We start from the raw sequence: 26,935 nt of genomic DNA on the forward strand, positions 1-26,935 counted from the left end.
AAAGATTCATGATTTTATTTATTCATTTACACACAAAGCAGACCAATGAGTCCAATAAGCTCCATAAAAATCACCTGAAATATAAAACAAATAAAAAATAGAAGTGCAGAAATCTGACACAAATAAAAAATATTCAATTTTTACATTGAAGGCCACACTTGTCTTATTTAAGCTGAACATTAACGCATACACAGAACAACATGGAAGCTAAAATCATTGTTCATTTGCATTTTGGTGACCAAGTAAAACCCTCATTATCCAAGTTAATCAAAAAGACAATCATAGAAATGTTTCAACTTTGATCCCTGCATGAACATCTATTTCTTTATAGTAAAAGTGCAAATCACAGACAGTACAATGCACCGTCTTTATCCCCATAATATCTCACATTTCAGGACAGACATTAATTCAATGATGGAGGTATAAAAAGCAGTGGGTCCCCTTTCCTGGCCTGTAGCTCCTGCTTGAGTGATGTGGCCCTTCATCTGGCACCTCTCAGCTTCAGTGTCCAGGCCCACTGGCATGGCATCTGGCTGAAGGACAGTTGAGGAAGGAGAACCCGCAGTCCGCTGGATGTCACAGGCTCCCACTGCAGAGAGCCGTGACCGAGGAGCTCCACCTTTTTTTCAGGGCAAAAGCAACACAATCATGCGTTTACTGAGACGACAGAGAATGAAGAGCTGCTCTAAAGCTGCACCGAATATGTGAGCAGGCCTGTTTTAGACCTATTGAGCATTCAATTAAATAAAAGCTTTGATTCAATAAGAAGATGAGATAAAGGTTCCTCTAAAACCACACCTATGAAACAGTCCATAAAAACAAGCTACACTGTTTAAATATGCAAATAATTCTAAAGCACTACAACAGACTGGACCCATCTCATGCTCGATGGCAGCTGGGAGACAACCCCGGGTACAAGTAGGATGAATTTAATACAAACATGAAACTAAGTATTTGGGGGATTTAAGGATAGAACAAAACAGGACATTTTAAGAGTTGATGTGGACTATTCTCTATCAGTGACAAAACCACCAGTCAATTCAAACGGTAACTCATAGATTAATCAATAGTAAGAACAAAAGAAACAAAAGAACAGCAATAACTCAATGAGTTATGCAAAATTAAAATTCCTTTTACTCTGATATAAAGTCTTAAATTTAAAGTGGTGTAAAAAATTTTAACTGTTTTTAACAGGTCCTAACCATAGATAAATACAAGCTCAGGTTACACACAACACATAAGTAACAGCCAGGTGCTGATAATCAATCATCATTTGATTTTTTGATCATTTGAAAAGTGATACCATCTCTATAAAAGCAGACGTTTTTGCTGAAACAGTTCTTCTACAAAAAATTCCAGCAAAAAAACAACCAAAACTTTAAACATGGTATATTTTAAAATCGGATAAAAACAAATGTAGAACTTTTTTTTTTTTACCTTGAACATACTTTTGTTCAAAGTAAACTACTTAAATCTAAGTGCAGCTCTGGTCTTACCTGAGTGACTCCTTGTGTAACCTCTGGTTCTTTCAAAATCACCGATCCTTCACCCGGCCATGCCAGTAAAATGGCAAACACGGTCTTCTCTTGTGGTTTGGAGGTGTACCTGTGGAAGATGTGGCACAAGAATGAAGTCTGAGGATACGCTTGGATAAAACACCAATTACTGCTGTTAGAAGACTGTAAAAGGCGACACAGGAAGGCTGAGACTCAGGTGCCGGACTGCTGAAGTTCTCTGGCTCAAGTGAGGCTGAGAGGAAATCCGTCTGAACGACAGGCAGGCCAGACAGAAGGTTGAGAGACCGAATGAGAACCCACCAGACATTTGCAGTGACGCTGTCATTCTGAGCACGCCATGCCGTCGTGTTGTAGATGGCCTCGCCGTTCACCTTAAGCCACCGGCCCATCTGCCTCAGACGCTCTTCGAAGATCGGAGCGATTCTGCCATCGTGTGTGGGGCCGATGTTCATCAGAAGGTTTCCTCCACAGGACACGGTCTCCACCAGCGTCTGAAGCACACGCAGACACACTCAAGAGATCAAATTGGGCCAACTTTAAATAGACAAAACCACCAAATGGAAAACAGGACGGGCAAACATTTCTTGAACGGGCAAAACAGCAGGAGGGCGTTTATCTTTTAGAGGGAATGACAAGCTGATTAACTAATTAGTCAAATGCCAGGGGGTTCAGTTGCATCAAATAATGTTAATTTATAGGCTCCAGCTACTTAAATGTGTCTGCTGGGGTTTGATATTGAATAGCTTTGGATTTTAAGTTAAAATCTTACTGTCTTACTGTTTGACTTACTGTCAGCACTGTGAGATTTTTAGTGAGTCTTTTTTTGTCTTTCCTGGCACTTCATACATCTAAAAAAGCCTTTATACAATCTATAATCTGTCATCTCAACCAGGAGTCGAGGTTCTTTAAATGTCACACATTCCAGGGATTTCAGCTGTATTGTGTGGTGTTACCAGGAGATGGAGCTCTTACAAGACTGCTGCCTCTCTCCAAGTAAAAAAAAAAACAAAAAACTGCAAGGCTCAACTTATACACCAGTGAGGATAAAAGATCCCATGAGATTCTCAGACTTCTGACGAGGTGTGACGCACTCAAAACTTAGGGGGAAAGCAATAAGGTCCAGACTGTTTAACTGACCAATGACTGCATTACCAATTCAGACCAAGTATGGAATATCAAGTTTGTCACTAGTAATTTGACATATTACAACAATTCATAGATTATTTCCTATTTTATGAGGGGAAAAACTCTTTTTTAAGTTTTCAAGAGTCAACAAAAGATTATGTTTTTTAACTTTTATTTGATTGATCGCCATAAACCCAACGCTATTCAGATATGGCAAAGAAAAGCAGCACTTTTGAGAGGCCGGAACAGCCCCCTTGCTTGGAAACTACAACGGTTGATGAACTACCAATAAAGCAGTTAGCTTTCGGTTCATGGACTGTGGTTGGAATAAAAAAAAAAAAAAAGTGTAAAACTGCCATTATCGAAATCCTCAAAAGAGCAAAGTAATCATAAATAATTATTTTTGAAGGCTGCACTGGAAGTTTGATGCTTAGCACTGGGGCCTCACAGCAAGAAGGAATAGTAGTTTTGTTAGTTGATACACAGGTGAAGGAGGGTTTTAAACTCACCGCCACCAGCTTCTCAATGGGCAGGTAGTCACGGAGAGGAGCGTTACGTCTGTAACCCCACGACTTTGAATCAATGGTCATGCAGTTTTCCCATTTGTGTTTAAGCAGGTGTCCTGGCTGGTAGCGATCAGAGCAAGTGTAATATCCACCGTGAGTGCAGATGGAGCCATAACCCCACCGGTCGTTGGTGACCACCGTGTCTCGTACTGGACTGTGAGGAAAAAAAAAAGTTTTCATTCAGTTCGGTTTCTGGAAAAAAAAAAAAGAAAAGTTGCCTCATCTGAAAAGCTTACCTGTCGTTATAGAGCCAGGCCAAGAAGCCTGTGCTATTCCAGTACCGATCAGGCGCGTCACCATCCCCGTCAGACCATAGCACATCTGGTTTGTACTTGACAACAAGTTCGTACAGCTCAGGCAGTGTTTTAGTGGTGGGAAAGTAATTAGTAGCAAAGACGTTGGCAGCATCCTGCTCAAAAAGCGGGTTAAACCACTCAAAGAGAGAGTGATAGAGCCCTAAATGCAGGTCGCTGTGAGCGCGCAGAGCACTCGCCACTTCATCCACCAGGTCTCGCTTTGGTCCCACATCTACTGCATTCCAGTTCCAGGAGTTTTTTGATCCCCAGAGTGTGAAACCTAAATAAAAAAAAAATTTTTTTTTTAAGTATAGCTCCTGTGTGCTTACAAGACATAACTCCCATAGATACTGACAAATACCAACGTGCCGGGAGGTTAATTTCTCAAAGAGTTCAAACCAAAGAACATCTTAAGTTGTAGAAAAACAAAACTCACCATCTTAGTGACTTTTACATAAATACAGAAACAATAATGTTGCATGAATCAACATTTCTATTTCTGTACCTTCGTGGTGCTTTGTGGTCAGTACGATGTACTTTGCTCCCGATGAGGCAAATATGTCCGTCCATTCTGTGGCATCGAAGAACTCAGCCGTAAAGTGTGGCGCAAAGTCTTGATACTTGAAGTCTGGAGGATAATTCCTCTGCATGAAGTCAACATAGGGCTTCACCTTTTGTTTCTGCCAGTACCACCTGCAGAAAAAAGTTAAATGGACAACAGGCTGAAGGAATTTTGTTCAATAAAATGCTGAATATTCCTATTGAGTGTAAATCAACATTTGCAAATTCCCTGAAAAGGAAACAATTATTTCGCAAGTATACACAAATAAATGTTGATCAAATGGGTATCGCATTATGAAAGCTGTGCTTTATGTACAGGAGCTTTGGAAATTCTATTGTCTTTTCAGTCCATGGAAAAGCTTAAAATCACCAAAATAAAGAAAATATGTTTTCAGTCAGGATGTGCAGTTAAAAACCCAGATATTTTTGTGTCCCAGTTGAACGTTTAACAGGACCCGAACCTTTAATGAAAAGGTTTTTTATTACTTAAAATGGTGGGGCTGTGTTCAAACTATCAACTCCTTCACGATAGAGTGAGTCGCCATTTTGTGGGGCTACTCGAAACTACAAGTGAAAACTTTCATTCCCAATGCAGTGCACTAAATTTCCGTCACGTTACACAAAAAGAGGTGTAGGAAAAATGTTAACCACTAGTTTAAACAGACCTAGCTCTTCGCTAAGGAAGTGTGCTAACGCTAACTACCACTAGCAGGCGCTAACGGTCACAGCTCAATATTGTGATTTTCCTAATCACTGAAAAGGTCTGTGAGTTAATAATGCTCCTAAAATATGGTGGCCACCAGGGACATTATTCAGGCTTGTCTCTCTTCTGGATTAGCTTGCATATACACTTGTGAAAAGCTCTAATATAAACTAGTGAAAACCTTTTCTTTCATATACACTATTAGGCTCTCAGTAGTTTATATCAAAAGGTTTTCAGCAGCAGTGTTGGTCATCTTACTTTTAAAAAGTAATTAGTTACAGTTACAAATTACTACTCCCAAAACGTAATTGAGTTAGTAACTCAGTTACCTCATTGTAAGAGCAATTAGTTACTCAGCAAAGTAACTGTGATGTTATTTTTCATGTTCTATACATTATTATATTCTATAACATATTTGACGTCAAAGATGTTTATATTAACTGATTGAAGAAAAAAGCAACTGACACCTTGCTTCATTCAACCAAATTGTAGTAATGCGCCACTTCACGTTCTCAGTAATGGCAACGATGGGAAAAGTAATTAATTAGATTACTCATTACTGAAAAAAATAATGCAGTTAGTAACGCTGTTACACTCTAACGCCGTTATTACTAACACTGTTCAGCAGTTTATATAAAAGGAAAAGTTTTCACTAGTTCATTTAAAGAGCTTTTCACAAGCGTGTATGCGAACTATTCCTGAATAATGTCCCTGTTGGCCCCCCATACCTTATGAAGTCCTCGTCTATTTTTACAAACACTGTAAACACTTTACAGTTAGCCGTAAAACAGGCACAAGGTTCATATTCAAAACTTTAGCTGTTCAGTCTAAACAGTAAATATGTCAGACTTAAGTTATAATGCAGCTGGCTTTTTAAATATTCGCACGAAAGCTGCAACAGTGGCTGAAAAAACTGTTTTTAATCTAAAGTTGTTATATTTTCTCATATTAAATTGCCTTTTGTGCGAAACGTTGATTTATTATGAAAATATATATCATATTATACATTTAAGATTTCGAAAATGTAATTTCAGTTATTTCCTATCTTGACATTTCCTGACTTTTGAGATTCATATTGCAGTTTTATGATTTATTGAGACGTTCTTACTCCACTTTTAATTTAATGTAAACTTTCAAATTCTTGTGCTTCTGTCAAATGTCTGTATTTGGAATGACCCCCAGAGCCCTTAACGTTAGGCTGACTGACAAGTCTGAAAATTTGAGATACAATTGTTAAAAGTGACAGTAAGAGCTCACCAGAACCACTCGCTGCCAAAGCTCGGCACAGAGAAGACTCCCCAGTGTATGAAGATACCGAATTTGGCCTGATCGTACCACTCTGGTAGCGGTCTGGAGTCGATTGATTTCCAGTTCGGTTCGTATCTGGCCCCGCTGATGCCAATTAGCACCATCAATAAGACTAAACTAACCATCGCGGTCATTTCAAGCCGAACTGTAGTAAAATAATCCGGCTGAACAACGTGCGGTAATGCGTAACAATCATGTGCGCGATCACATGACAAACTAACGACGGGACAACAAGGAGGAATGGAGATTCATACTGTTATCTGCAACTTAGATCCAATTCAAAGAGAGTTCCTTCTTCCTGAAAAACTAGGTGAGTTGGATTTTGGTCTTATTTTTCACCGTTGCGGTTTAACTAATACAATTTCAGCGAACACCGCCCGACCGGACTACGCGGTGAAAAATCTCGCATTACCAAGGCTGCGCACATGCGCAGTCCGCTTTTCTTTCAGGAAGCGTGGAATGTTTTGGTTCTGTAACGCTGTGAAGTACACATGCAGGGCTACGTGGACTGCCACTGTCATATCTCTGCACGGGATTTTGACAAGGTAGGAAACTAATTAGATTCTTCTGATATGTGATTAACAGTAGCTGAAACTGTAACTCTTCTCTACGTGTTGTCAGGACATAGAAGAGGTGATTGAAAATTCCAAAAAGGTGAGACATCTAATTTAAAACCAAAAATCAAACGGTGATTAGTGTGAATTGTATTGTTGTACATTTCATGAGGTGTTGATGTCCAGGCTGGATTGTTGGCACTACTGGCCGTGGCTGAGCATGCGGGAGAATTTGACAAGATCATTGATCTATCAGAGAGGTAATCAGATCTGTTTGAATTACATAATGATTGGTGAAGTGATAGGTGTTGGGACTGTATTTGTAAATTAAATGTTCTTTTTGTTGTTGTTGTTGTTAAACTTTAGGTTTCCAGGTTTTATTTTCCCCTGTTTGGGAGTCCATCCTGTTCAGGAAGTTTCCCCAGAACAGCAGAGGGGAGCGTCTCTCCAGGTAAGGGTTACTTCTGCCTTAAACGATTTCATTTGGACACAGAGTGGGTAAGAAGAGCTGGAAAATCACAATCTCAAATACACTTTTTCATTGTCAACCCAGCCAAGGAAGCTGAAATCCAAATTGGGTCAAGATCTGTCCATCTCATAAAAAGCTGGAATGAGTGGTGAACCATTATCTCAATGAAATAAATGTGGTCAGAAGAAAAACTGGAATAATCTTCTTGAGGGTCACTTAAACTTTTGGTAAAATTGGATAAAAGAAAATCAACAGTGGTTTCAATGTTTAATGGAAAAAGAGCATTTCCTCACACCCAATGCAAAAAGAACTCAAGTTATTGGGACTGAGCAGCTCAAAGAAAACTTCTTACCAGTCTTGGCGATTGAGAAAAATGGCTTAGATTTGCATAGGTTAGCAGATTAGATTAGCATAAAAATTGTGAAAAATGTCTCGTGGATCTGATGAGTCCATATTTACTGTTTTAGAGGTATGGATGCATCAGGGTGAAAAAGGCAGCGAATGGTGTTACACCCACCCACGCCTGCCGCTGTGGAGGCAGCATTTGGCTCTAGGGTTGCATCAATGGTTCAGGTCCAGGTTCTGCAACCATTATTTGCCCCGAAAACCAAGATGACTAGATTTTTTCCATCAACACATTTTTTTTCCCCCCTCCCTGATGGCACGAGCACAATACAAGATGTCGATGTCAGGAGTCATCGGGTTCAGATTGTGAAAGAGCGACACTGGGAGTGTGAGCCATAGTTTTCTCTCGTGGACTAGTCCATCGATCATGAATCCCACTGAGGAATCTTTGGAAACTCATTTGCCTGCTGTTGGTCCAGAAATGCAAAAAATGTTCTGGAGAAAATTTTACGCAGAGGTTGGATGCCTCAATGCAAAAATGTTGTAACTTTGGATGGAAATAGACGTCATGACATCGCATAAGCTTTTTAAAACAATGCCACCATGAATGCCAGCTTCTCTGGCCTAAACGGACACTGCCCACTATTACACAGCAAATACTAATATGAATACCTACTCAACAATTTTCATTGTCTTTGTTGGGAAAGATGCTGGCGTGTATGTAACATGCAGCGCAAGGCAAAACAGAAACATGTAAAAACGTTCGTATTTCAGAGTTGATTTCATTGAGACTTTCGCTGTGTTTATGTCTGACTTCCAGGATCTTGATGCAGCTCTACCCATCATAGAGAAATACAAAGACCGGCTTGTTGCCATTGGGGAGGTAAAGAGTCGAGCTCCATCCACACCATTGTGTTTTTATTTTGAGTGTTTTTTCAGAAATAATTTCTGTCCAAACTAATTCATGTCCTGAGGTCAGTTTCCTCACTGATAACACTGCTGGACGCGGGCAGCATCAGTGTGGATGCGTTGTAGGCATCTTTAATGTGACTCAAATAGAAGAAATCCATCATCAGGAGTAATGTCATTGCAGTCTAACCTATTTTTCCATTGCTGTAGGTTGGCTTGGATTTCACACCCAGGTTTGTCAGCAATGACGCCGATAAGGACAATCAAAGGCAGGTCCTCATTCGTCAAGCACGGATTGCCAAGGAGCTGAATCTCCCTCTGTGAGTTTTACTCTGAGTACTGATTGAAAAATAACGCAGTGGTCATCCAGTCGACAGCAGTTTTGTCATCGAAGGTGCAATTTGTAAAATTCTTCTTCAAAAATGTAATAAAACTGTCACCACAAGGGGGCACTGTTTCAGTAGGAAGGTGTGCTGGTTTTTTTCTCATGTCTGCAGTAAGAAACAAGAAAATATGTATGATTATATTTACTGAAACATTTGTACCTGTCACTGTTAGCTGGTGAGCTAAAGGGCCCACATAAACATGTGTTTAGTTTGCTAATTTAGTAGCGAATGTCGCCTTGTCGTAGATAATTTTTGTAAAGAGATGGATGTGACAATTGCTGTCTATCTTTTTTCATAGGAGGAAATGGGAGTGTTCTGGAGTTCAGTTAACAACTGAACACTGGCAGATATTTAACTATTTGCATTCATCAAAATTAGACATTTTACTATAGTGGCAGGATATTCATTATTATGATACTTAGCCTTTACTGTGCTGAAATCGTTCCTTGAAGCAGCAACACAACACATTCTGTGGTCAACAGACTTTTATAATATTTTTCCTGATGTCTTCATTTTTAGAAATGTTCATTCAAGGTCTGCAGGAAGACCTACCATCCACCTCCTGAAGGAGCAAGGTGGGCGTTAAAGATTCTGCTGTTTGTTTGCAAAAGTATTTCTGAAGTAAACTGCAGCTCCTCCTTGCTGTCACTAGGTGTTGAAAAAGCCCTTCTTCACGCTTTTGACGGTAAACCATCTGTTGCCTTGGAGGGAGTGAAGGCTGGATATTTCTTTTCTATCCCCCCGTCCATAATACGCAGTGAGCAGGTACAGCTGAGCACCTGATAATCTCACATTAATGTACACGCAAACAACACACGTTCACTTTGTCACATTGAATGTTAATGAATGATGACCTGTATGTTTTTGACCAAGAAGCAAAAACTCGTGAAACAGCTGCCACTAGAGAACATCTGTCTGGAAACCGATTCGCCTGCTCTTGGTCCTGAAAAGCAGGTAAAATGTCTTCATTTTGATCAGGTGCTCAAACATGACAGAGTAATAATGCAGTGGGCTGAAATGTCATTAGTCTGTTAACTTAAAAGCTGTTCCAGTTCTACTGGACTTACTTCTATGTCCTATTTTCAGGTGAGAAATGAGCCGAAAAACCTTCTCGTCTCTGCTGAATACATCAGTAAGATAAAAGGAGTGTCAGTGGAGCAGGTAATGGAGATAACGACCCAGAATGCTCTGCGACTTTTCCCGAGGCTGAAGTCTGCCATCCGACCCTGACACCATGTTTCTGTCAACAAATAGCTTGAACTGTTCTTCCATTATATTTTTCAAACTTGCTCAATATTTGACTGAACTAGAATTTACCAAACTGAATAAATTGAATCTTTCCAATTTGTACATTAAATGCAAAAAAAATCTAATGTATGGGCAGTATATGTTCATGTTAATGGACTCATCCCCACTCCAGAAATTTATCAGGCAGGCAGAAACTTTGCAATTGCTGGCTGCTTCATCCTTTTCATGCTTCACTAAACAGTGACTGGTGTCATATTCCAATAGATGTTTTATTATATACACATCCTAACTTTATTACTGCCATCAAGTGCGATGTATGATTTCATGTAGATTAGTTCTTCAGTTGTAGTGAACCATTTTTGAAAATGTTAAAACAAGACGTAGTTGACCTTTATCCATGTTGATGGAAGTTTTTCTGCCAGAACTTACTTAAAGAAAATTAATTATTATTATTATCATTACAAGAGTAATGAATAATTACTCTTTACACACACCAATGTCTCAGCAGCAAAGTTCACGTGAGCTCCATCTCAACCATACAACCATACAAAACCAGTCAAGGAAAACAGATGAGGTTTTTTTTTTTTTCAAGGAGTTGTAGTTTTATATTTAGTAAGTTGAAAAGTCATCCTGCTAATGATGGCTACATCTTCACTCTTGTACTAATTCAGGCCTCCTTTCAGACCAGGTTGGAGGTGGCCGTTCCTAGCATGCTTTTTATCTAATAAAATCTTGTCAAACACTTGGTACCATAATTGTGCTCAAAGGCAAATTACAGCCATATTTGCGTCCCATTGAATGTCCCCCTCTTGCTGGTAGTTCAAGCTCTCATTTAAGAAGCTGAGATGATCAAATGGCCATCTTGGGACTAAGGGCAATATAACTAAGTGCTAATCGGACCTGGTATAAGTTTGTACCTCAAGGCTAAATCTTTCTTCTACAAGGCTTTTGTCCATGTGTTCAGTTGCAAATTGAAGTTTAAGATGTGGGTTTGGAGCAAGGGCAACAGCCTCCAAGATAATGCAGAACTTGACTGACTGTAGATGGTAATGTTGACATTCTAGTAGTTCGTGGTAGGTCTGCCAGGGTATAGTTGATTGTTCTTCTACCGTTCCTCCCCAACCACAGTTGAGGTTACTGAGACACAAGTCGTAAATATCAGCTTCATCCCTGTCTCCCTTAGAGTGCTGCTATATCATTATAACAAGCAAACCATTGTGAAGAGGAATTTTAGAAAACAGGACAGGGTGGTATCTTGAGGTCATTTGCAGGTTATACACAGTAATACTTAACACAATGCCTATAAGAATTAATTTTCCATAAGTTGTCTCATCAAACTAAGAAAGTGCTGACCTAACAGCTTCACACACAGATGACAAAATCCTCAGGTTCTTTGCAATTTAAATAAACATTCTTAAGTTGATTGAGTATTTGTCCACGCAGTCCTTCACAGAGTGAAAGCTTCTTAGTTTATTCATCTCAAAGACTTAGCCTTCCTGTGAAGCTTACTGGCCTAATTCCAGTAACATGCTTCACAGCTGTTTATTTTGTCTATCATTACACACTTTTTCCAGATTCTTTGAATTCTTTATTGGTATTATAATCAAAATCAGCATATATATTTCCAAATCTTACCTATTTCCAAATCTAATATTTTCTATTTGTATCAATTTAAAAACAGTATAGGGTTTATATATCAATATTTTTTTGGAAACAGGGTAAAATAAACATAGGAAATCAGTGTATTGATCTGGTGATGTTCCGTGTGATTTTTGTATTTAAGTTGAGGGGAGTCTGATGAGATAAAGCTGAGTCAATGTTGACGTGCAATCTCAAGACACGACTTTATCTCTTGCAGATTAGACCACTGTAATGGACTTTATTCAGTCTTCCCTGCTACGGTGATAAAGAGACTTCCAATGATCCAGAAAGATGCTGCTTAACTTGTGTTTTGACAAAGACTAAAAGGGCTGAGCATGCCAAGCTGATTCTCAAATCAAAACCTCAATGACCAGTCTGTCAGTGCATTTTAATATACCAACATGTTCATAAATCTCTGAATGGTGTTGGCCCATTGCACACTTCAGATACGGTTGTGAAAAACAAAGTAGACTTGCTTTTAATTCTAAAGTTTGATGTTGGATAAAAAAAAAATTCATCTGGTCTTTAGGAGGTCTTAGAATTAGATCAATAAAACCTTGGACAGACAGCAGCAAATTACAAATTAAATTGTGTCTTTATTCAATTAACATAAACTCAGAGAAAATGTAAAGGCAATATGTAAGTAAACTAAATACATTTTACTGCTTCCATATGAATTAAGAGGATAAGTAGCAGCCAGGGGCAGCTTATCAAATGTATTGATTGACTGATCATCAACCAGTTTTGTATTGTTCCTCATTTTATTTTCATTTAATTTGATGTATGGTATGGCAAATTAGATTTACTTTTGTTTGAAAGGTGATATACATATGTAAATAGGGTGTAAACATGACACACAATGAACACCTCAGTTTATGACTGATTGAATCAGTCTGGTTCTGAGATCAGATAACTCACATTTGCTTGTAGTTTAGTATTTAGTATAAAGTCCCTAAATGAATTCATTTCTAGAGAAAATTAGCATCTTTAAAGCTTACACTTTTCCAATTTAAACAACACTTTTCCAATTAAAAAAAACCACATTAACAATTTTTTTTAAAAAGCCTGCAATGCTGCGTTGATTATTTCAGTGAGGATCACTTATACAGTGTAATCTTGGACATAATATCAAGTTTACATGGTGTTAAGATGAGTTTGAAAACTCGTAAAAGTAAACTCAATAATGCTGATTTGAACTGGAGAAAATATTTTCGCTCCAGGTTCATTAATGCAATCTGGGAAGAACTTAGTGGACCTGGACAACTGTTTGGGTATAGAACCATGTGGCAGGACAAAAGTACCATCTCAAAGTGAAGAGAGACGATGTCATGAATTTACTCCGGGAGCTTCATCCTCAAGGATGCGAGAGGAGAGCACGCCTGAGATTCATCAGGAGAACGGCATTATGGCATTAACGGCATTATTATCCGCACGAAAAACAAAATGGTGTAAACTGGCTGAAATTTACTCCACAAAAAGGGCAACACATTGTTCAGTCAGCATAAACTTAAGAAAAAACACTTTCAGCGTAGTTCTTGCCATCAAATATCACCGCTGACTTTCCACGTGAAGCAGGACTACAAATTCAGTTGTCTGTACTACAAGTTTGGGTCACCGATGTGACGTCACGTCCGGCCTTTAGGACATTCACTTTTCCGTCTTCTGTTAATTTGTTTTTCACTTTGTAACTGTGTTTTGCCACTCGTAGTTTTGTGTTGGCACAAAACACATTTTTACATGTAAATGTGTTTCTAAAATGCTAATTTGCTAAAATGTCATTTTTTAAGTGAATTTGTTTTTTAAAATGTTTTTTTCATTTGTTAGTGGGTTTTTTAAATTTGTTAAAGTGTTTTTTTTAATTGTATAGGTGATTTGCACTTCTCAGCCACTGTACCTTTCAATGCATTTATGATATCTACTAATGCCTCACCCAGGTCTTATAAAAAGTAATCATTGTAGCAAATGACTTTGACTTCGTTAAGTGATCTGCAAAACATCTTTTTTTTTACTGTATTCAATTTATTAGAAATTACTACCGAAATCAACTAACATGTGACTTACAAAAAAAATAAAACAAATCGGCGGGAAGCCCGTGAATGCAACGCGTGTGTTGTTCACGGTCCGCTATAGAGTATACTCTATAGCTCTGGGTCCGCCTAGAGCGGACACGTCAGCGGTCACGAGCGGGCGCTGAGCAGCGACGGACAGATTCTCTAACCAGTGCGGCGATTTGTTGATAGTCGGATCCCGCGGCTGAACTTTGTCTCAGTGGACCGTGCCTGTTAAAGTTCCTTTCTGCATGTCCGTCAGCGTGTCGTCCGTCCCGCTGGAGTCGAGTTGCGTTTTTTAAAAAAAAGAAACTGTGTGAAGGCAAATCAAGGTGAGCGTCGACTTGCGCTGCAATAACACAATGCTCACTGTACTGCATGCTCTATGAGCAGAGAGGACGCGTTTATTAAAACTTATGCTGGTGAGTGGAAGCCCCCCTCCTCTTTTTTTGTTGCAATCTAGGTTCAGGGCGTCAAACCAACGCCCATTAAAAACATCTAAAACCATTCTTCTTTTTGTCTCCGGTCTCTTTTCAAAGCCCAACGCATGCTTTTGAAATCAACTATATCAGTCAAGTTAACGTGACACTTTTTATCAGTATTTGTTCAGATTGCTGATGATATAGTTGGGATTTATTTATCTTGCGAGCACGGGGAAAACAAACTGATGAGCTCCTTCCACTTCACTGTTTTTCCTTTGTAGGTCTCTACTGGACAGCAACATGACCGGGGACACGGTGGTCTGGAGAGGTCTGAACTGGGTGAAACAGGCGACCAGCAGAGCCTCAGGAGGGGCCCTGGCCGGCTCCGGGAACCGGAGGCTGATAAACTGCCATCACGCCACCGGATCAGTAAGGGTGAGCAGTGGGCTGTGATTTGGTCATCGTGCAGCTGCAGACTGGGGGTCACGTATGCAGCCCAGATAGCTCCTCTGTGCGTTTCTGTCGTGATGCTCGGATGATGCTCGGACAGAAACTTAAGCGGAGAGGGGCTCAGGGGCTTTTTACTTCAGGGGAAGTAAAAAGCTCCCAAAACAAATTTCAGATCAGTAAACGAAAACAAATTATTTCTTTTCTTTTGGTCTTTCGGGGGGTTTCAAAAGGTAAAACCTTGCAGTTTCACTAAAAATCGTCGCTTCAGTACCTGGAGGCAAGTCTCGCAATCATCTTTTACATACAGCTGCTTTTGAAGCTGCGGAGACTTCTCTAAGCCATAACTGTAGTTGAAGAGCTGCCATTGTCCCCGATTCTTTGTAGGAGCCACGTTTGGCGAACCTGATGGGGCCCCAATGCGAACATTCATTGTCGGGCACTCTTTTTACCCCCACATGACAGCGTCTTTGTCTCCCCTCCCGTGCAGCTGTTGTATATACAGTATAATAACAAGACTTAATGCTAGTTTAGCGTTGTTTCCTGTTTATCTGGTTTCCAGATTGCAAGGTGAAGTGACTGTTGACCTGCAGCCTGTGGTATGGACCAGTTGCAATTTTGTAACCTGGTCATGTTGTTTTGTGAAGACCAGTTCAGTTTCTGTTGAGTGATTTCTTCTAGTGAGAATTGATGGCACTGCTAAATGTTAAAGTCCAGAATTTAGGGTATCTAGAGGAATTGATGCAAATCGCAGAACGCTGTGTTGGTCAAACACTCTTGACATGTGGAAGAAAACTTGCACCGTTGTGGAGTAACACGTATGCAGAATGTACCCAGAATACAGCTATTGACCCACTTCAGGAATGTTTGATTGCGGAGCCTTTAGCAACAACGGCTTCTGAATATGTGGTAAAGCTGAGCTGAAGCTGTAGAAACACCTATCTGCTGGTAGTTTTATACTTATTATATATTGTTTTATTATTATATTTCTTAATACTAGATTTCACCTCTCTACAAACAATTTCAGTAGGATTTAAGTCATAATTGCTAACCAAATCGTCCACATACTGAAAGAGCGAAGATATTTGCCTCAAGCCCCGTTATCTTCTTTTAATGTCATTATAACAGGGGTTTTAGTCTAAAATTATTAGGTAATCTTGTGATTTAATCGTTCCTTTGGTACCTTTGGTGCCTAGAGTACCAGAGACAACGAGGACCCCAAAGCGTCCACCGTGCTTTACCGTATGGAGGGTGTTCTTTTCCTTATGGGCTTAATTCATCTCCAGAGAACTCTACTTTGCTTTCCGACGTCCATAAAACATCCCACAAAAACTGTAGCCTGACGTTATAACCTTTTTCGAACATTTGTCGTGCCTTTTGGTTCTTATCTTTCGATGCCCTCTTTGGTCTTTGATTGTGGAGCCCTGATTGGTTCAGTCTACAGCTCACGGTACAGGCTGAAACCACCTCTCGAGGATGCTCCAGGTCAGCCTGAGGCCCTTGAGATGCCTTCACACGCTTCTCTTATCAAGTTTCTTCTTTAGCTGCATTTCCTTGAAGCATCCTTACAGTCTTATGAGCCTTAATTTTTCAACAGTCGACACAAGGACAATTACAAGACCTTCCCCCAGTTATTTGATAAACTGGGCATAAAATCACTTAAATGTTTTGATTCAAAAGCTTTGCTTTGGGTCATTTCTGAAGAAAACAGTATAATTCAGTATCGAAAATGGATTTGAAGGTTTTGAATTTCAGTCATGGAGTATTACAACACTCCATGTGCATTATAATTAAGGAGGCACACACAGCAGCTGCTTTTTTTCTTTAATAGGTCACAATCCTGCTCACATTTGTTTCTGAGTGTTGTCATGTGCTGCAGACTCTACCAACCTGAACGCATCCTTAGTTAATCACGTTCTGTTCACCCAGGAGATGTTCAACAAACAGATGGATGTTTGGGCCCTCAGAGCGACTGCGACACACTTTCACAGATATTCGACTATGGGCACTCGTTTCACCTCCCGCTTCACCGGAAGTGCAAGTCGCAGCCAAGGGACCTGCAGTGGAAGATCTGCTGCTAAACATCTGAAGTACCACAGGAGCTGGTCCAGTCAGCTTTTCTCTGGACACACACGGCTGTTTAACCAGGACAACTCCACGGCGGGGCGGCTGACTGCGGAGGACATCGAAAAAGCTCGAAACGCCAAGAAATCCGAATCCAAGCCATATAAGCAAGTGGTATCCTCACTCTTTATTTTTTTTAATCAGTGCTGGAATGATATTGACCAAATACTCGAGTGCATGGTCATTATGTCACGGTGCACTGGAGCCTTTTAAGTTTGTCTTTCGTCGTTCAAGTTTTCTTTTGTTTCAGCTCAGTGAAAACTCTCGGGAGAGGAAGGTGCCCGTCACACGGTTAGGAAGGCTGGTAAGCTTCGGAGGTAAGTGGAATCTTACTGGCACACCAGTTGTGATGCATCTCAAAGAAAGGCGATCCAGAAAAACTGCCTTCAGAAGTGCTTTAGAGCCTTAGTAGCTGCAGCAGTAGTGCTGCTCAATTATCACAGATCAGATCACTATGAATGAGTATGAATGAGAAGCAGAGCAGGTTCAGGGCACTCTGAAGCGAAGAATCTGATGAAAACAAGAACCAACACGCTTTGCACGAACCACCGTCTGAGTGTCAATGTGTAGGATTTAATTAGTTAAGTTTATTATACCGTTATAAGGACCGCTGTGTTTAAACTTGGGGATCCTTGACCAGAATGTTGCGTATATGTGTGCTGTCCAGATTAATTTCCTTCCTTTTACACTTTTTGCAGCCTTTCATGGTTGATATTCTTGCATATCCTATTCCTCACGGTCATTACTGACACATAACTGCAGAGCACCACCGACAGACCTCTGGGGAATTCCACCATCTGGAGCAGCGCGTATCGAATTATCCACAAGTACACATGTGCAGGTCCAATTTCATTAAGAGTTCCTCTGCAGCAGTATCGATAACTTGTTAAGTGCTGACATTATTATTCAAACGAACAAAAACTGCATGAACTAACGTAATTCTACGAATTTAATGACCCAGAGTGTGATATTTGTGGTATTAATGAGCCCTCTAGAACAGCAAGGGCTTGTGGACACCACGACAGTTAAAATGCACCACAGTAAAAAGTCGCACACAAAACGGAACATTTTACTCCGTTATGCAGTAGTTTCCCCTCACTCATTCGTGGCCTCGATTTGCCCTCAAACTCTGAAAGACTCTGTGTGTTTCTTTGAGAAATTACGTCCACTTGCTGCAGTGATTGCTGTTATCACATCCCCTTTCGCTGCAGGTCTGGCAGTCGGACTCGGCATTGGAGCAATCGCAGAAGTGGCCAAGAAGAGTTTTAAACCCAAACAACAAGGTGACAAGAAGCGGACTATTGTTTCACTGGTTGATGAGAAGGCTGGTAATGATTAGTTAGGCGTATGTTATGATTTGTAAGACTTAACTGGTCACTCTGAATGTTCAGCATAGCCTTAGTTGTGCCATTAAAACAACACGATGCACGTTTTGACCTCCCTTATCCCTTGTTATCAGCAGAGGTAGTTCAGATAACAATACATGTAAACAACACATATTTACATGTTTATTAGTGGAATTTCCTTCAAATCTAATCCAATATTCTAAGCAAAGGTGGGCTTCCACAATGCCAAGTCATGGTTAGACTAAGGTTTTTAATGAGCTTGGAATTGTGGATCAGTTGCATTCAAATCATGATTATAAAATTACCTTAAGACTTTGACGGTCTACTTTAAGACCACTAAAAACACAAGAGTGGTGACTGTCCTGGGCTCTCCTCCACAATCACCTTACCTCAACCCCTCTGAACTATTAACAGGGCACTCGACAAAGCCAAACGCTCCCAATGTCTAAGGAAGTTCTTTGGAGCATTGTTAGATCAGGCTGGAATAATGTGCGTTATCAGGTTTTTGCATAGGCAAGAGGACAGGCTAACTGTGATGTAATGTTAAAAATATTGTTATTTTGCACTTGTATTTAATTATCTGTATGGTTTTTAGATAATAAAAAGGCCGTCCTGGATTCCAATCCTTTCCTGTCAGAAGCTAATGCTGAAAGAATTGTCCGGACGCTTTGCAAAGTTCGAGGGGCTGCTCTTAAGATTGGACAGATGCTCAGTATTCAAGGTGAGCCCTGTAAAACGTGTCTTGTCTCCAAACCGTGTCAATAACTGTAAATCAATGCAGAATTCAACTGTTTTGATTCCATGCAAACTGAAATCTGGACATCTCGCACGTTATCAACAGATATTATTGGCATTAAAATGATTTGTGCAAATAAAAGTTCAATTGCTCTCGGCTGTATTTTCTCACAAGGCTTCATCGTGTTGCTGATTCACTTTCACTGGCAAACAAATGAAATTCTTTCACCAGCAGTGAAATGTCATCACTTAAAATAAACTGTAATCTGGCTGAACAAAATAAGTGCCATTCCACTTGGGCTATTGTAGGCAGCAGAGCCTAAACTGACTATGAGGTTTGTTTACTTGGTCGAGCACGCTTGCAGTACGGTGTTGTTGCCTCATCCTCAGCATGGGCCTGTGTCAAGTGTCTGTCACCAAGTGAAGTGTTTATTTTGTGAAGGACGGATCCCTGCTCGTCTTTCAAAATCCCACACGGTCATTCAACAGTATGCGCTCTGACATGGCTTCCCGTATCCTGTTTTTCCCAATGTGGGTTCTGGACAATAAAGGTCGCCAGATTTGGTTAGAATTTTGCACCTTTGAGTTAGCGCTAGTGTGGATTGGGCTGCTAATTGGCTACAGCAGATCCTGCTGTTGGCCATGTGTGGTGACCTTCATTTGGCCAAACATTTGTTCTATTTCATTACCCAGATTAAGGGAAAGTACTTTGGTCATTATTTGATCAAACCATTTTGGCAACATTATCAAACACCAAATATTTAATGTAAGCTATTAGCTGATGATAACTGTTGCTAGCTACAGCTAACAATAACTGTAGCTGGTAGCTATACATTTAGCTACAGCTAAATGTAGACGGTAGCTACATTAACGATGCCAATTAAGTATAACAAACACTGATTTAAGTTGTAAGCAAATCTTAGTTTATGACTTATTGTAGCTATAAGCTAACTGACAGCTCTTGGCTACAACCTAAGCTAAGTGTGTACCTATAGATAATAGTAGGTGAGCTAAATTAACATTTAACTAGTGTTACATTTAGTGACAGAACTGTGTTAATATTGCTGGAAGTGTTGATAAGTGACTACATCTACAAGTTATGTATATGTGTTGTGTTATTGGCTTTTTTTTTCTGCAACCAAGTGGAAAAAAAACAAAAGCTCTAACTGGGACGGTTATGAGAGTTGAAGATGTTCAAATGTGATGTTGTCTATTCTTTTTTTTCTCTTAGAAGCACAAGAAAAACCTTAACACTTCTGAACAAAAACTAACAAGTTCTTGATATTAAATTTATAAATGAAGACTTGATCATCTGACTGTCTCAACTCTTGACAAAGTTTGATTGAAAAGTTTGTCCATCATACAGTACCAGTCTAAAGTTTGGACGCGTCTTTTGATCCAAAATGAACAGCTCGTCCAAACGTGCTTGAAGCAGCTAGCAAATGGATTCTTTTTTACAGCTCTCCTCTTAATTCTCATCAGATGATGCCTTCATCAACCCTCAGCTGGCTAAAATCTTTGAGCGTGTCCGGCAGAGTGCAGACTTCATGCCCACAAAGCAGATGATGGTACAGTATGAGCTGAAGTGGACGACAATAAATGCAGCTTCCGGTCTCTTTTACAAAAGATTGTTTCACCCTGCGTGTGCAGAAAGTCATCAGCAATGATCTGGGCCCAAACTGGAGGGACAAGCTTGAGTACTTTGAGGAGAAGCCGTTTGCAGCTGCGTCCATCGGTCAGGTGCACTTAGGGAGGCTTAAGGATGGAAGAGAGGTGGCCATGAAGATTCAGGTCAGCAGAGTGTTTTTACGCAGATATAAAACATTTCAGTAAATGAACTTTATTCAGAAAACTGAAAAGGAAAATCACGTTTCCCTTCAGTACCCTGGAATTGCCAAAAGTATCGACAGTGACGTGAATAATATCATGACTGCTCTGAATTTAAGCAACGCTCTACCTGAAGGTAAAATTTCTTTTATCGCTTGCATGATAACAGCTGCCATTGTGTGTTTTTGTTTCTGGCCTCAGCTAATGTCAATACAGTGACCTACAGCAGCTGCTCCACAGCAGGATTTTCAGTTTCACCACTCATTTTTTTCCAGGTCTGTTTCCCGAGCATCTTATTGAGGTCATGAGTCATGAACTGGCGCTGGAGTGCGACTACATAAGGGAAGCAAACTGTGCCAAAAAATTTCAGTAAGTTCATCACTCCATTCTTCTTACGACACATGCTGCGTGGGCAAAAATTTGCTCGTCTGCGCAAGAATCTTAAAAAAAAACCAAAACATTGATCCCAACTTGGTTTCACTGGTTCCCGGCCTTTAAGAGACTTGCTCTAGCAAGCGTCACCTCCAGGTCAGGAGTATGGAAGGAATGTTTGTTTCAGATCTCAGTTTTGACAGACAGATAAACATTCAGTAACATTGCAAAACTGGAATCCATCCTTTTCGGTATTCACTTGAAGACAGTTACAGCCTCAGTCACCTCAAGGCTGGATTTTTTTTGTAACTGGCTGTAATTCTGGTACCAGAAAAAGACATATTAATCATCCCAGGTCTAGCCTCGCTTCACTGGCTCCCGATTTAATTCAGAATTGATTTTGAAATTCTTTCGCATGTTTTTAAAGCTTTACATGTGTTGGCATTACTTAATGTTGTCTGTTTATATGATGTTTAACCTGTTTACATGTACAATCCTCTGAAATGTTTTAGTTTTCTGTACAGCGCGTTGGCCAACTCTGGTTGTTTTAAATGTGCTTTATAGATACATTTTAATTTGATTTGATTTGAAGCCGTTTTCTCTGATCCCTGTTCACATATGGCCATTTATTTGAGTAATTTTCTCCCTGGGAAATCATTGCACGGCTGACTAAATGAACATCACAACTTGTTTTCAAGCTTTGAGACCATGCCTGAGGTTTTTTTATGAGATAGTATTAGTATCCTCTCTGGTGCTGAGTAAGCACCTTTTTTACAATTGGCTATCTTTGCACCACACTTCCAACAAATATGTTTATACACCAAAGAGTGCTGTGAAATAGTTTTTGTTGGTTTTGCCACTGATGAAGTTTGGATGAGTCAGTTCTCTGTTTCTGTTAGTTGTGGTGGCTCCTGCGGTCGATTCCTACTACAAAGCTTTCTGCTGTTGACAAAAACATTTAAATGTGTTGGGTCTTGTACTCTAGGGCATTTATACTGGGACCAGGACGGTGGTCAGGTGGAACTCTCAACTTTTATGTTTCGTTCACTCTTGTCTTAGAGAATTTCAGAAGCTGGCATTCTGCCCTGAGAAACCATAGCTCTGATAATCCCAGCCTATCTGATGCAGCAACGAGCAAGTGAATGAAAGCCTTTATTTCATTATTTTCTTTACAGATTGGTGCAGGTGTGAAGCCACTGAGAACTAAACCGGCTTTTCAGCCGCTTTGAGAGCCAAACGTTTTGAGGCATTAAACGTTTCACTGCTGCTTTGGCTTTTGTTTTTGCTCTCAATTATCTGTGGCTGGAGGCTGTAGTGCATGGTGGGGGGGCACGATGTCATTCATTCATACATTTTCCATACCTTCTTCATCCTATTCAGTGTCGCCCTGGGGCTGGAGCCCAGCTGTCCAGTGTATAGTTCGTAAACTATTTGATCAGGTTTGCCAGATTTAGCCGAGCTAAATGTTGATTTTAGTGATCTTTCACAGGGTTTATTTGTTCTTATTCAAAGGAGAGCGTAGCAGCAACCTACTCTCTTGTTTACACGAGTGAAATTTGAAAATCTGTGGTTGATAAAACAGAAAAATCTAAATAATATGGGGTTTTATTAAATGTTACATCTCGTGTGTTATTTAGACAGAAAAATAAAGATGTTCTACCCTTGAAGTCGCGTATCACACAGAATAGTTCTGATACCGGCCATGTTTAATCAATTTTTTCAAAGTAACACTAAATCAGAGTCAAGTCCTTTAGCCTCTCTCACTGCCACTGACATTAGTGGGCCCCAGTTATGAAGCAGCAATTTGAAGCGGTTCTAGATTAGGCATCTGCAGTGTGTCAGTGGAAAGGGGCCGACCGTATGAAAGCATTTAGAGACTAAAGACAGAAAATTCTCTTGGGAGGTGCTGAGGTGCTTGAGAGGTCAGCGTTGGGCTGCAGTTCATCAGAAACATGACTCCAAATGAATGATGTGGCTCTGCAGCTATGGCTGTTTCAGTGAGCAGCTTTGCTCACATAAAGTAAAGTGTTGTTCATTCCTGTCGCTCTACTTTTCCTGCTGGGTTCTTCTGTGTGCACGTCCCCAGGTTCTGTTCATTTTACCGTTACGTTTGTGTGGCAGGGAGCTGCTGAAGGACCACCCTTTCTTCAGTGTGCCCGAAGTGATAGAGGACCTGAGCAATAAGCGTGTCCTCACCATGACGCTCGTGCCTGGTTTCCCACTGGACCGGGCCACAACCCTCTCTCAGGAGCTCAGGAATGAGGTAGGAACAGTACAGGATCGCACTCCTTGTTGAAGGTTATGTGCCGAACACAGCGATATGCCACCTTTAAAACCCTTGAGATGTGTCAGCATATCACAGAGATAACTAAGACTATTACCTTGCTGTAACCGTGTCTTTCCTCTCCGCCAGATTTGTGGACAGATCTTGAAATTATGCCTGAGGGAGCTTTTTGAGTTCAGGTACATGCAGACGGACCCAAACTGGTCCAACTTCTTCTTTGATCCTCAAACTCACAAGGTCGGTGTGCTTCAGTCACTGAAGGAAAACTCCTGTTGTTTGTTTGAGATTTACCCTTTTATTGAGACGCGGTTTGTTTCTTGTTGTCCTTTCAGGTGGCGCTGTTGGATTTTGGAGCCACACGAGGATTTGACAAGAGTTTCACTGACACCTACATCGAGGTGAGTGAGAAGCTGCAGAAATGTCATCTTCACAGTTACAATCACAGCATTTGTATGCTTAGTGTTACAGACATTTTTTCCCTCATTCTCAAGTTTTTTCACACAAAACGTACAGGATTTTTTTTTTTTTCTTGCCAGATCAGAACATTTTTCATTCATACATCTTCTAATTATAAACTTTTGGTGTCTAAAACAACATTTATATACTCAAAACAAGTCATTTTATTCCAGTCGAAGGCACATTGCAGCAAAACAAAACTGGCAATGACTCATCTATGTGTTTAAGTTACTGGTTAAGCTGGTGCTCCATGTACAGAGGCTGTAGTGCTCGACGCTGCTGGCTCAGGGTTTGAGCCTGAGGCATTTTCCTGCATGTCGCCCCCTTTCCTGTCTACATAGTTAAAAAGAAATTCTCTTTTGCCTCAAGAGCGTCATCTAGTAGGCGGTGTGTGACGTGGTACCACAAAGCAAAACGGTGTCATCGAACAGTTGTGAGTCTTCCCAAACTGGACTTATTCTGTGTATTCCTCACATCAGATTATCAAAGCAGCTGCAGATCAGGACAGAGGGGGAGTCCTGCAAAGGTCCAGAGACATGAAGTTCCTCACAGGCTACGAGTCAAAGGTAACATTCCTTTCAAGGTTGTTTTTATCTTTAGTTAATCATTAGGCGTCGGTTATATTTTGGTTCCCAGTGCTGCCAGTTGACTCCACTACAGATAGCAGTGAGTCTCAGAGAGTAACGGGGCTCTCAAGTCCTGAGATCAATTTAGAAGTGTTTGCAACCGACTTTATTGACCTCTACTGGTGAACAGAAGGAATTTCAGTGTAATCGCTGCCTCTTACCATTTCAAGCCAATTATAATAAACCGTTGTAGCGAAACCGCTTTGTCATCCGCATTTCTGGTTGTGTGAGAGGGTGTTTCCAACTCGTATTCCAACGAGTCGTTTTGAACGGAAGAGCATTATCTCCGTTTCATCTCCAGATCGACAAACCCTCCAAGAAGTGACGACAAAATTAAAATCCCACTAAATAAATCAAGCCTCATTGGTCTGCGATATTATAATGGCCTCAAAAACTGCATTAATTTACACAGATACACAGCGTCACAGAGCAAGTACTCAGCCCCAAATAGAGTAGCTGATGTCTTCGTCTAGTTAGTAGTTAACGCTGTTCAAAAGACTAACATGTGCAGCTGTATATACTAATAAGCTAGGGAACTAGTTAGTTTTTAATTGCTATTGTAAAGGGTTTGTGTCATTAGCAACTGGCGCCAGCAAACCAAATGCAGATATATTAACTGTGCAGGGTAATTTTCTGCTCTCATCTAGTCAAATTTGCACCTCTTTGCTTTTTAAAGAGATGGTATGTTGGGTTTTTTTGGGAAAGATTTATTCCATTATTTCACAGCCATCACTTAGATTTAAGGCTCCATCAACATGTAGAAGCTTAGCTGAACATAAAGAGCACAACAGGGGGATGCAGCTTGTCTGGAGTGACCAACATTTCATCGGTCTCTGAAGGTGGAACCTTCTTTTCATTTAATGTATCAGGGAATGCTATGACACGCCATTTTAAAAAAGTGCATTAAGCCTCAGTTCTTGTGTCGCTTCATGTCGTCTCACAGTGACTCCATGTTGTTCTGAGACCACATTCATAAAGCTCACAAGTGCAAAGAGCTGCTGCCAGAGATCAAACTCGCAAGAAAAGTCTTATTTTTGAAAATATTAATAAGGTCTGTGTTCAGAGATGTTCAACACAAAGGCTAATATTCCTTGTTAATCTTGTTCGTTGAATCTTTTATTAAACTACTCATCTCATGTCTCATGAAGAACGCATTTTTCTTTTTCAAATCTGTCAGATTCTTGTAAGGTGGTCATCCCCACTTTCTCACTGAGGTCTGAGGTTCTGTTCCGTCTTCTGAGATTTTCCTTCATCAGACGTAACTCACCATCTTCAGGGCATATTATGAGCTCTCAGAGTGTACGTGCAGAACTCTGGGCTTTTAGCCTCTCTGCAGAAAGAATGAAGACCAATCAGGAACCCTCTGATAGCTGCAAAGCTTCTGCATAGTACTGTCGAAACAACTGTATATAGTTTCCTGTTTGTCGTAAGCTATGCAGCTGTGGCTTCTTATTTCGCCAATATTAAAGTCATTTTTATAGTCTTTAACACTAAAAGTGCACATTTCCCCTCAGATTGCTAATTAAAAGCTTGTCGTCTTCCGCAAACAGTCGATGGAGAACGCTCACGTGGACGCGGTGATGATCCTCGGGGAGGCCTTCTCCTCTGCGGAGCCCTTTGACTTCGGAGAGCAGAACACCACGGAGCGCATCCACGCACTGATCCCAGTGATGCTGAGAGAGCGCCTCACGCCGCCTCCAGAGGAAACCTACTCCCTCCACAGGAAGATGGGCGGCTCCTTCCTCATCTGCTCCAAACTAAAAGCTAAAATCCCCTGCAAGGACATGTTCCAAGAGGCGTACAACAACTACTGGAAAGACTGAACACCCTGGGTCTGACAACTTAAGACTGGTTTTCCAGAAAGGCATGTTCAGACCAGGATTATCTCGTGTTTTTGTGGCATGTTGGACAGTTTAACTCACACATTCTTACATGCGAGGCTGCTTCGCAGCCTGGGGCAGAAAGTGTCTTGATGTTTCCGTTTGTGTTCTTTTTTTTTCTTTTTTTTTTAATGCTCTGACTCATCGAGTGAACTGTTACAAATATAGGGGAAAAGGAAAAGTGTATCAGAACATCTGCCAAATAAGAACTATTTTATGTGCGTTTCTTATTCACTTATTTGTTTTGACGTGGAATTCCATCCAGACTAACGTTACCTGTACCGTCCCATAATGATTGAAGATTATCTGTGTGCATCGTTTGAATGAATCCGTTGTGTGCGCTGTACAACCGAGGAATTATGTGCCTGTGTGCTCCAGCTGATCGGGGTTGTCAGTTGAAATAAATTGACGCTCAAGCGGCAAAAGACAAAAGACCATGACTGAAAAATTTAACTGTTGTGCAAAAAAAAAAAAAAAGCCTGTAAATTGACTTGCAAAAATAAATTTGCGTTTGCATTTTTCCTGCCAGATATTGTTAGTTAATTACAGAATATATTACATGACTATAATCACATGGACCTACCCAACACTCATTATTTAACAGACGAGCAGCCAAAGAGCATGAATAAGCAGCTCACCTGTAAACAAAACAGACCAGAAGCTGCATATGTAAAGTGAATTGGATTTCATCAAGTATTCAGATCCTCTCAGTTTACACGCATGTAGATTTCATTTTGAAC

The 26,935-nt window shown here is 40.4% G+C and overlaps 3 protein-coding genes across 5 annotated transcripts; 2 read left to right on the top strand and 1 right to left on the bottom strand.

The window, feature by feature from the left end:
• On the bottom strand, positions 1–6,453 carry fuca2 (alpha-L-fucosidase 2). Its single transcript, XM_072366068.1, has 7 exons — positions 6,026–6,453; positions 4,010–4,197; positions 3,445–3,784; positions 3,152–3,362; positions 1,818–2,008; positions 1,497–1,605; positions 1–619 (listed from the first exon to the last, which is right to left on the bottom strand). The coding sequence occupies exons 1-7, from the start codon at positions 6,208–6,210 to the stop codon at positions 482–484; spliced, it is 1,362 nt and encodes a 453-aa protein (XP_072222169.1). The 5' UTR covers positions 6,211–6,453; the 3' UTR covers positions 1–481.
• A 21-nt stretch (positions 6,454–6,474) lies between these two features.
• On the top strand, positions 6,475–10,426 carry LOC140270846 (putative deoxyribonuclease TATDN3). 2 transcript variants are annotated; one of them, XM_072366083.1, is made up of 10 exons: positions 6,475–6,621; positions 6,698–6,730; positions 6,817–6,890; positions 6,997–7,081; positions 8,265–8,327; positions 8,564–8,673; positions 9,259–9,314; positions 9,392–9,504; positions 9,613–9,693; positions 9,826–10,426. In XM_072366083.1, exons 1-10 carry the CDS (start codon positions 6,568–6,570, stop codon positions 9,967–9,969), a joined length of 813 nt encoding a protein of 270 aa, XP_072222184.1. In that variant the 5' UTR covers positions 6,475–6,567; the 3' UTR covers positions 9,970–10,426. The 2 variants fall into 2 exon arrangements, with proteins under 2 accessions (XP_072222184.1, XP_072222185.1); XM_072366084.1 differs by having other exon boundaries at positions 6,477–6,621; positions 9,616–9,693.
• A 3,375-nt stretch (positions 10,427–13,801) lies between these two features.
• On the top strand, positions 13,802–26,643 carry coq8ab (coenzyme Q8A, genome duplicate b). 2 transcript variants are annotated; one of them, XM_072366063.1, is made up of 15 exons: positions 13,802–14,098; positions 14,380–14,533; positions 16,475–16,783; positions 16,920–16,986; positions 17,881–17,952; positions 18,611–18,736; positions 20,233–20,318; positions 20,401–20,541; positions 20,632–20,713; positions 20,853–20,946; positions 23,071–23,212; positions 23,363–23,470; positions 23,566–23,631; positions 24,169–24,255; positions 25,866–26,643. In XM_072366063.1, exons 2-15 carry the CDS (start codon positions 14,399–14,401, stop codon positions 26,136–26,138), a joined length of 1,788 nt encoding a protein of 595 aa, XP_072222164.1. In that variant the 5' UTR covers positions 13,802–14,098; positions 14,380–14,398; the 3' UTR covers positions 26,139–26,643. The 2 variants fall into 2 exon arrangements, with proteins under 2 accessions (XP_072222164.1, XP_072222165.1); XM_072366064.1 differs by having other exon boundaries at positions 13,802–14,008.
• The last annotated feature ends 292 nt before the right edge of the window (positions 26,644–26,935 follow it).

The sequence above is a fragment of the Leuresthes tenuis genome, unplaced genomic scaffold, assembly GCF_036924035.1.
Source record: "Leuresthes tenuis unplaced genomic scaffold, fLeuTen1.0.hap1 SCAF_15, whole genome shotgun sequence".
Lineage (NCBI taxonomy): Eukaryota > Metazoa > Chordata > Actinopteri > Atheriniformes > Atherinopsidae > Leuresthes > Leuresthes tenuis.

Coding starts and splice junctions, on each gene's coding strand:
- coq8ab (XM_072366063.1), top strand. CDS start 14,399: ATGACCGGGGACACGGTGGTCTGGAGAGGTCTGAACTGGGTGAAACAG. Junction 17,953..18,610: donor TTTTAAACCCAAACAACAAG/GTGACAAGAAGC, acceptor TATGGTTTTTAG/ATAATAAAAAGGCCGTCCTG. Junction 23,213..23,362: donor CTCAGGAGCTCAGGAATGAG/GTAGGAACAGTA, acceptor CCTCTCCGCCAG/ATTTGTGGACAGATCTTGAA.
- fuca2 (XM_072366068.1), bottom strand. CDS start 6,210: ATGACCGCGATGGTTAGTTTAGTCTTATTGATGGTGCTAATTGGCATC. Junction 4,198..6,025: donor TTTGGCAGCGAGTGGTTCTG/GTGAGCTCTTAC, acceptor TTTTTTCTGCAG/GTGGTACTGGCAGAAACAAA. Junction 2,009..3,151: donor CCATTGAGAAGCTGGTGGCG/GTGAGTTTAAAA, acceptor CGTGTGCTTCAG/ACGCTGGTGGAGACCGTGTC.
- LOC140270846 (XM_072366083.1), top strand. CDS start 6,568: ATGCAGGGCTACGTGGACTGCCACTGTCATATCTCTGCACGGGATTTT. Junction 8,328..8,563: donor GGCTTGTTGCCATTGGGGAG/GTAAAGAGTCGA, acceptor CCATTGCTGTAG/GTTGGCTTGGATTTCACACC. Junction 9,505..9,612: donor CCATAATACGCAGTGAGCAG/GTACAGCTGAGC, acceptor TTTTTGACCAAG/AAGCAAAAACTCGTGAAACA.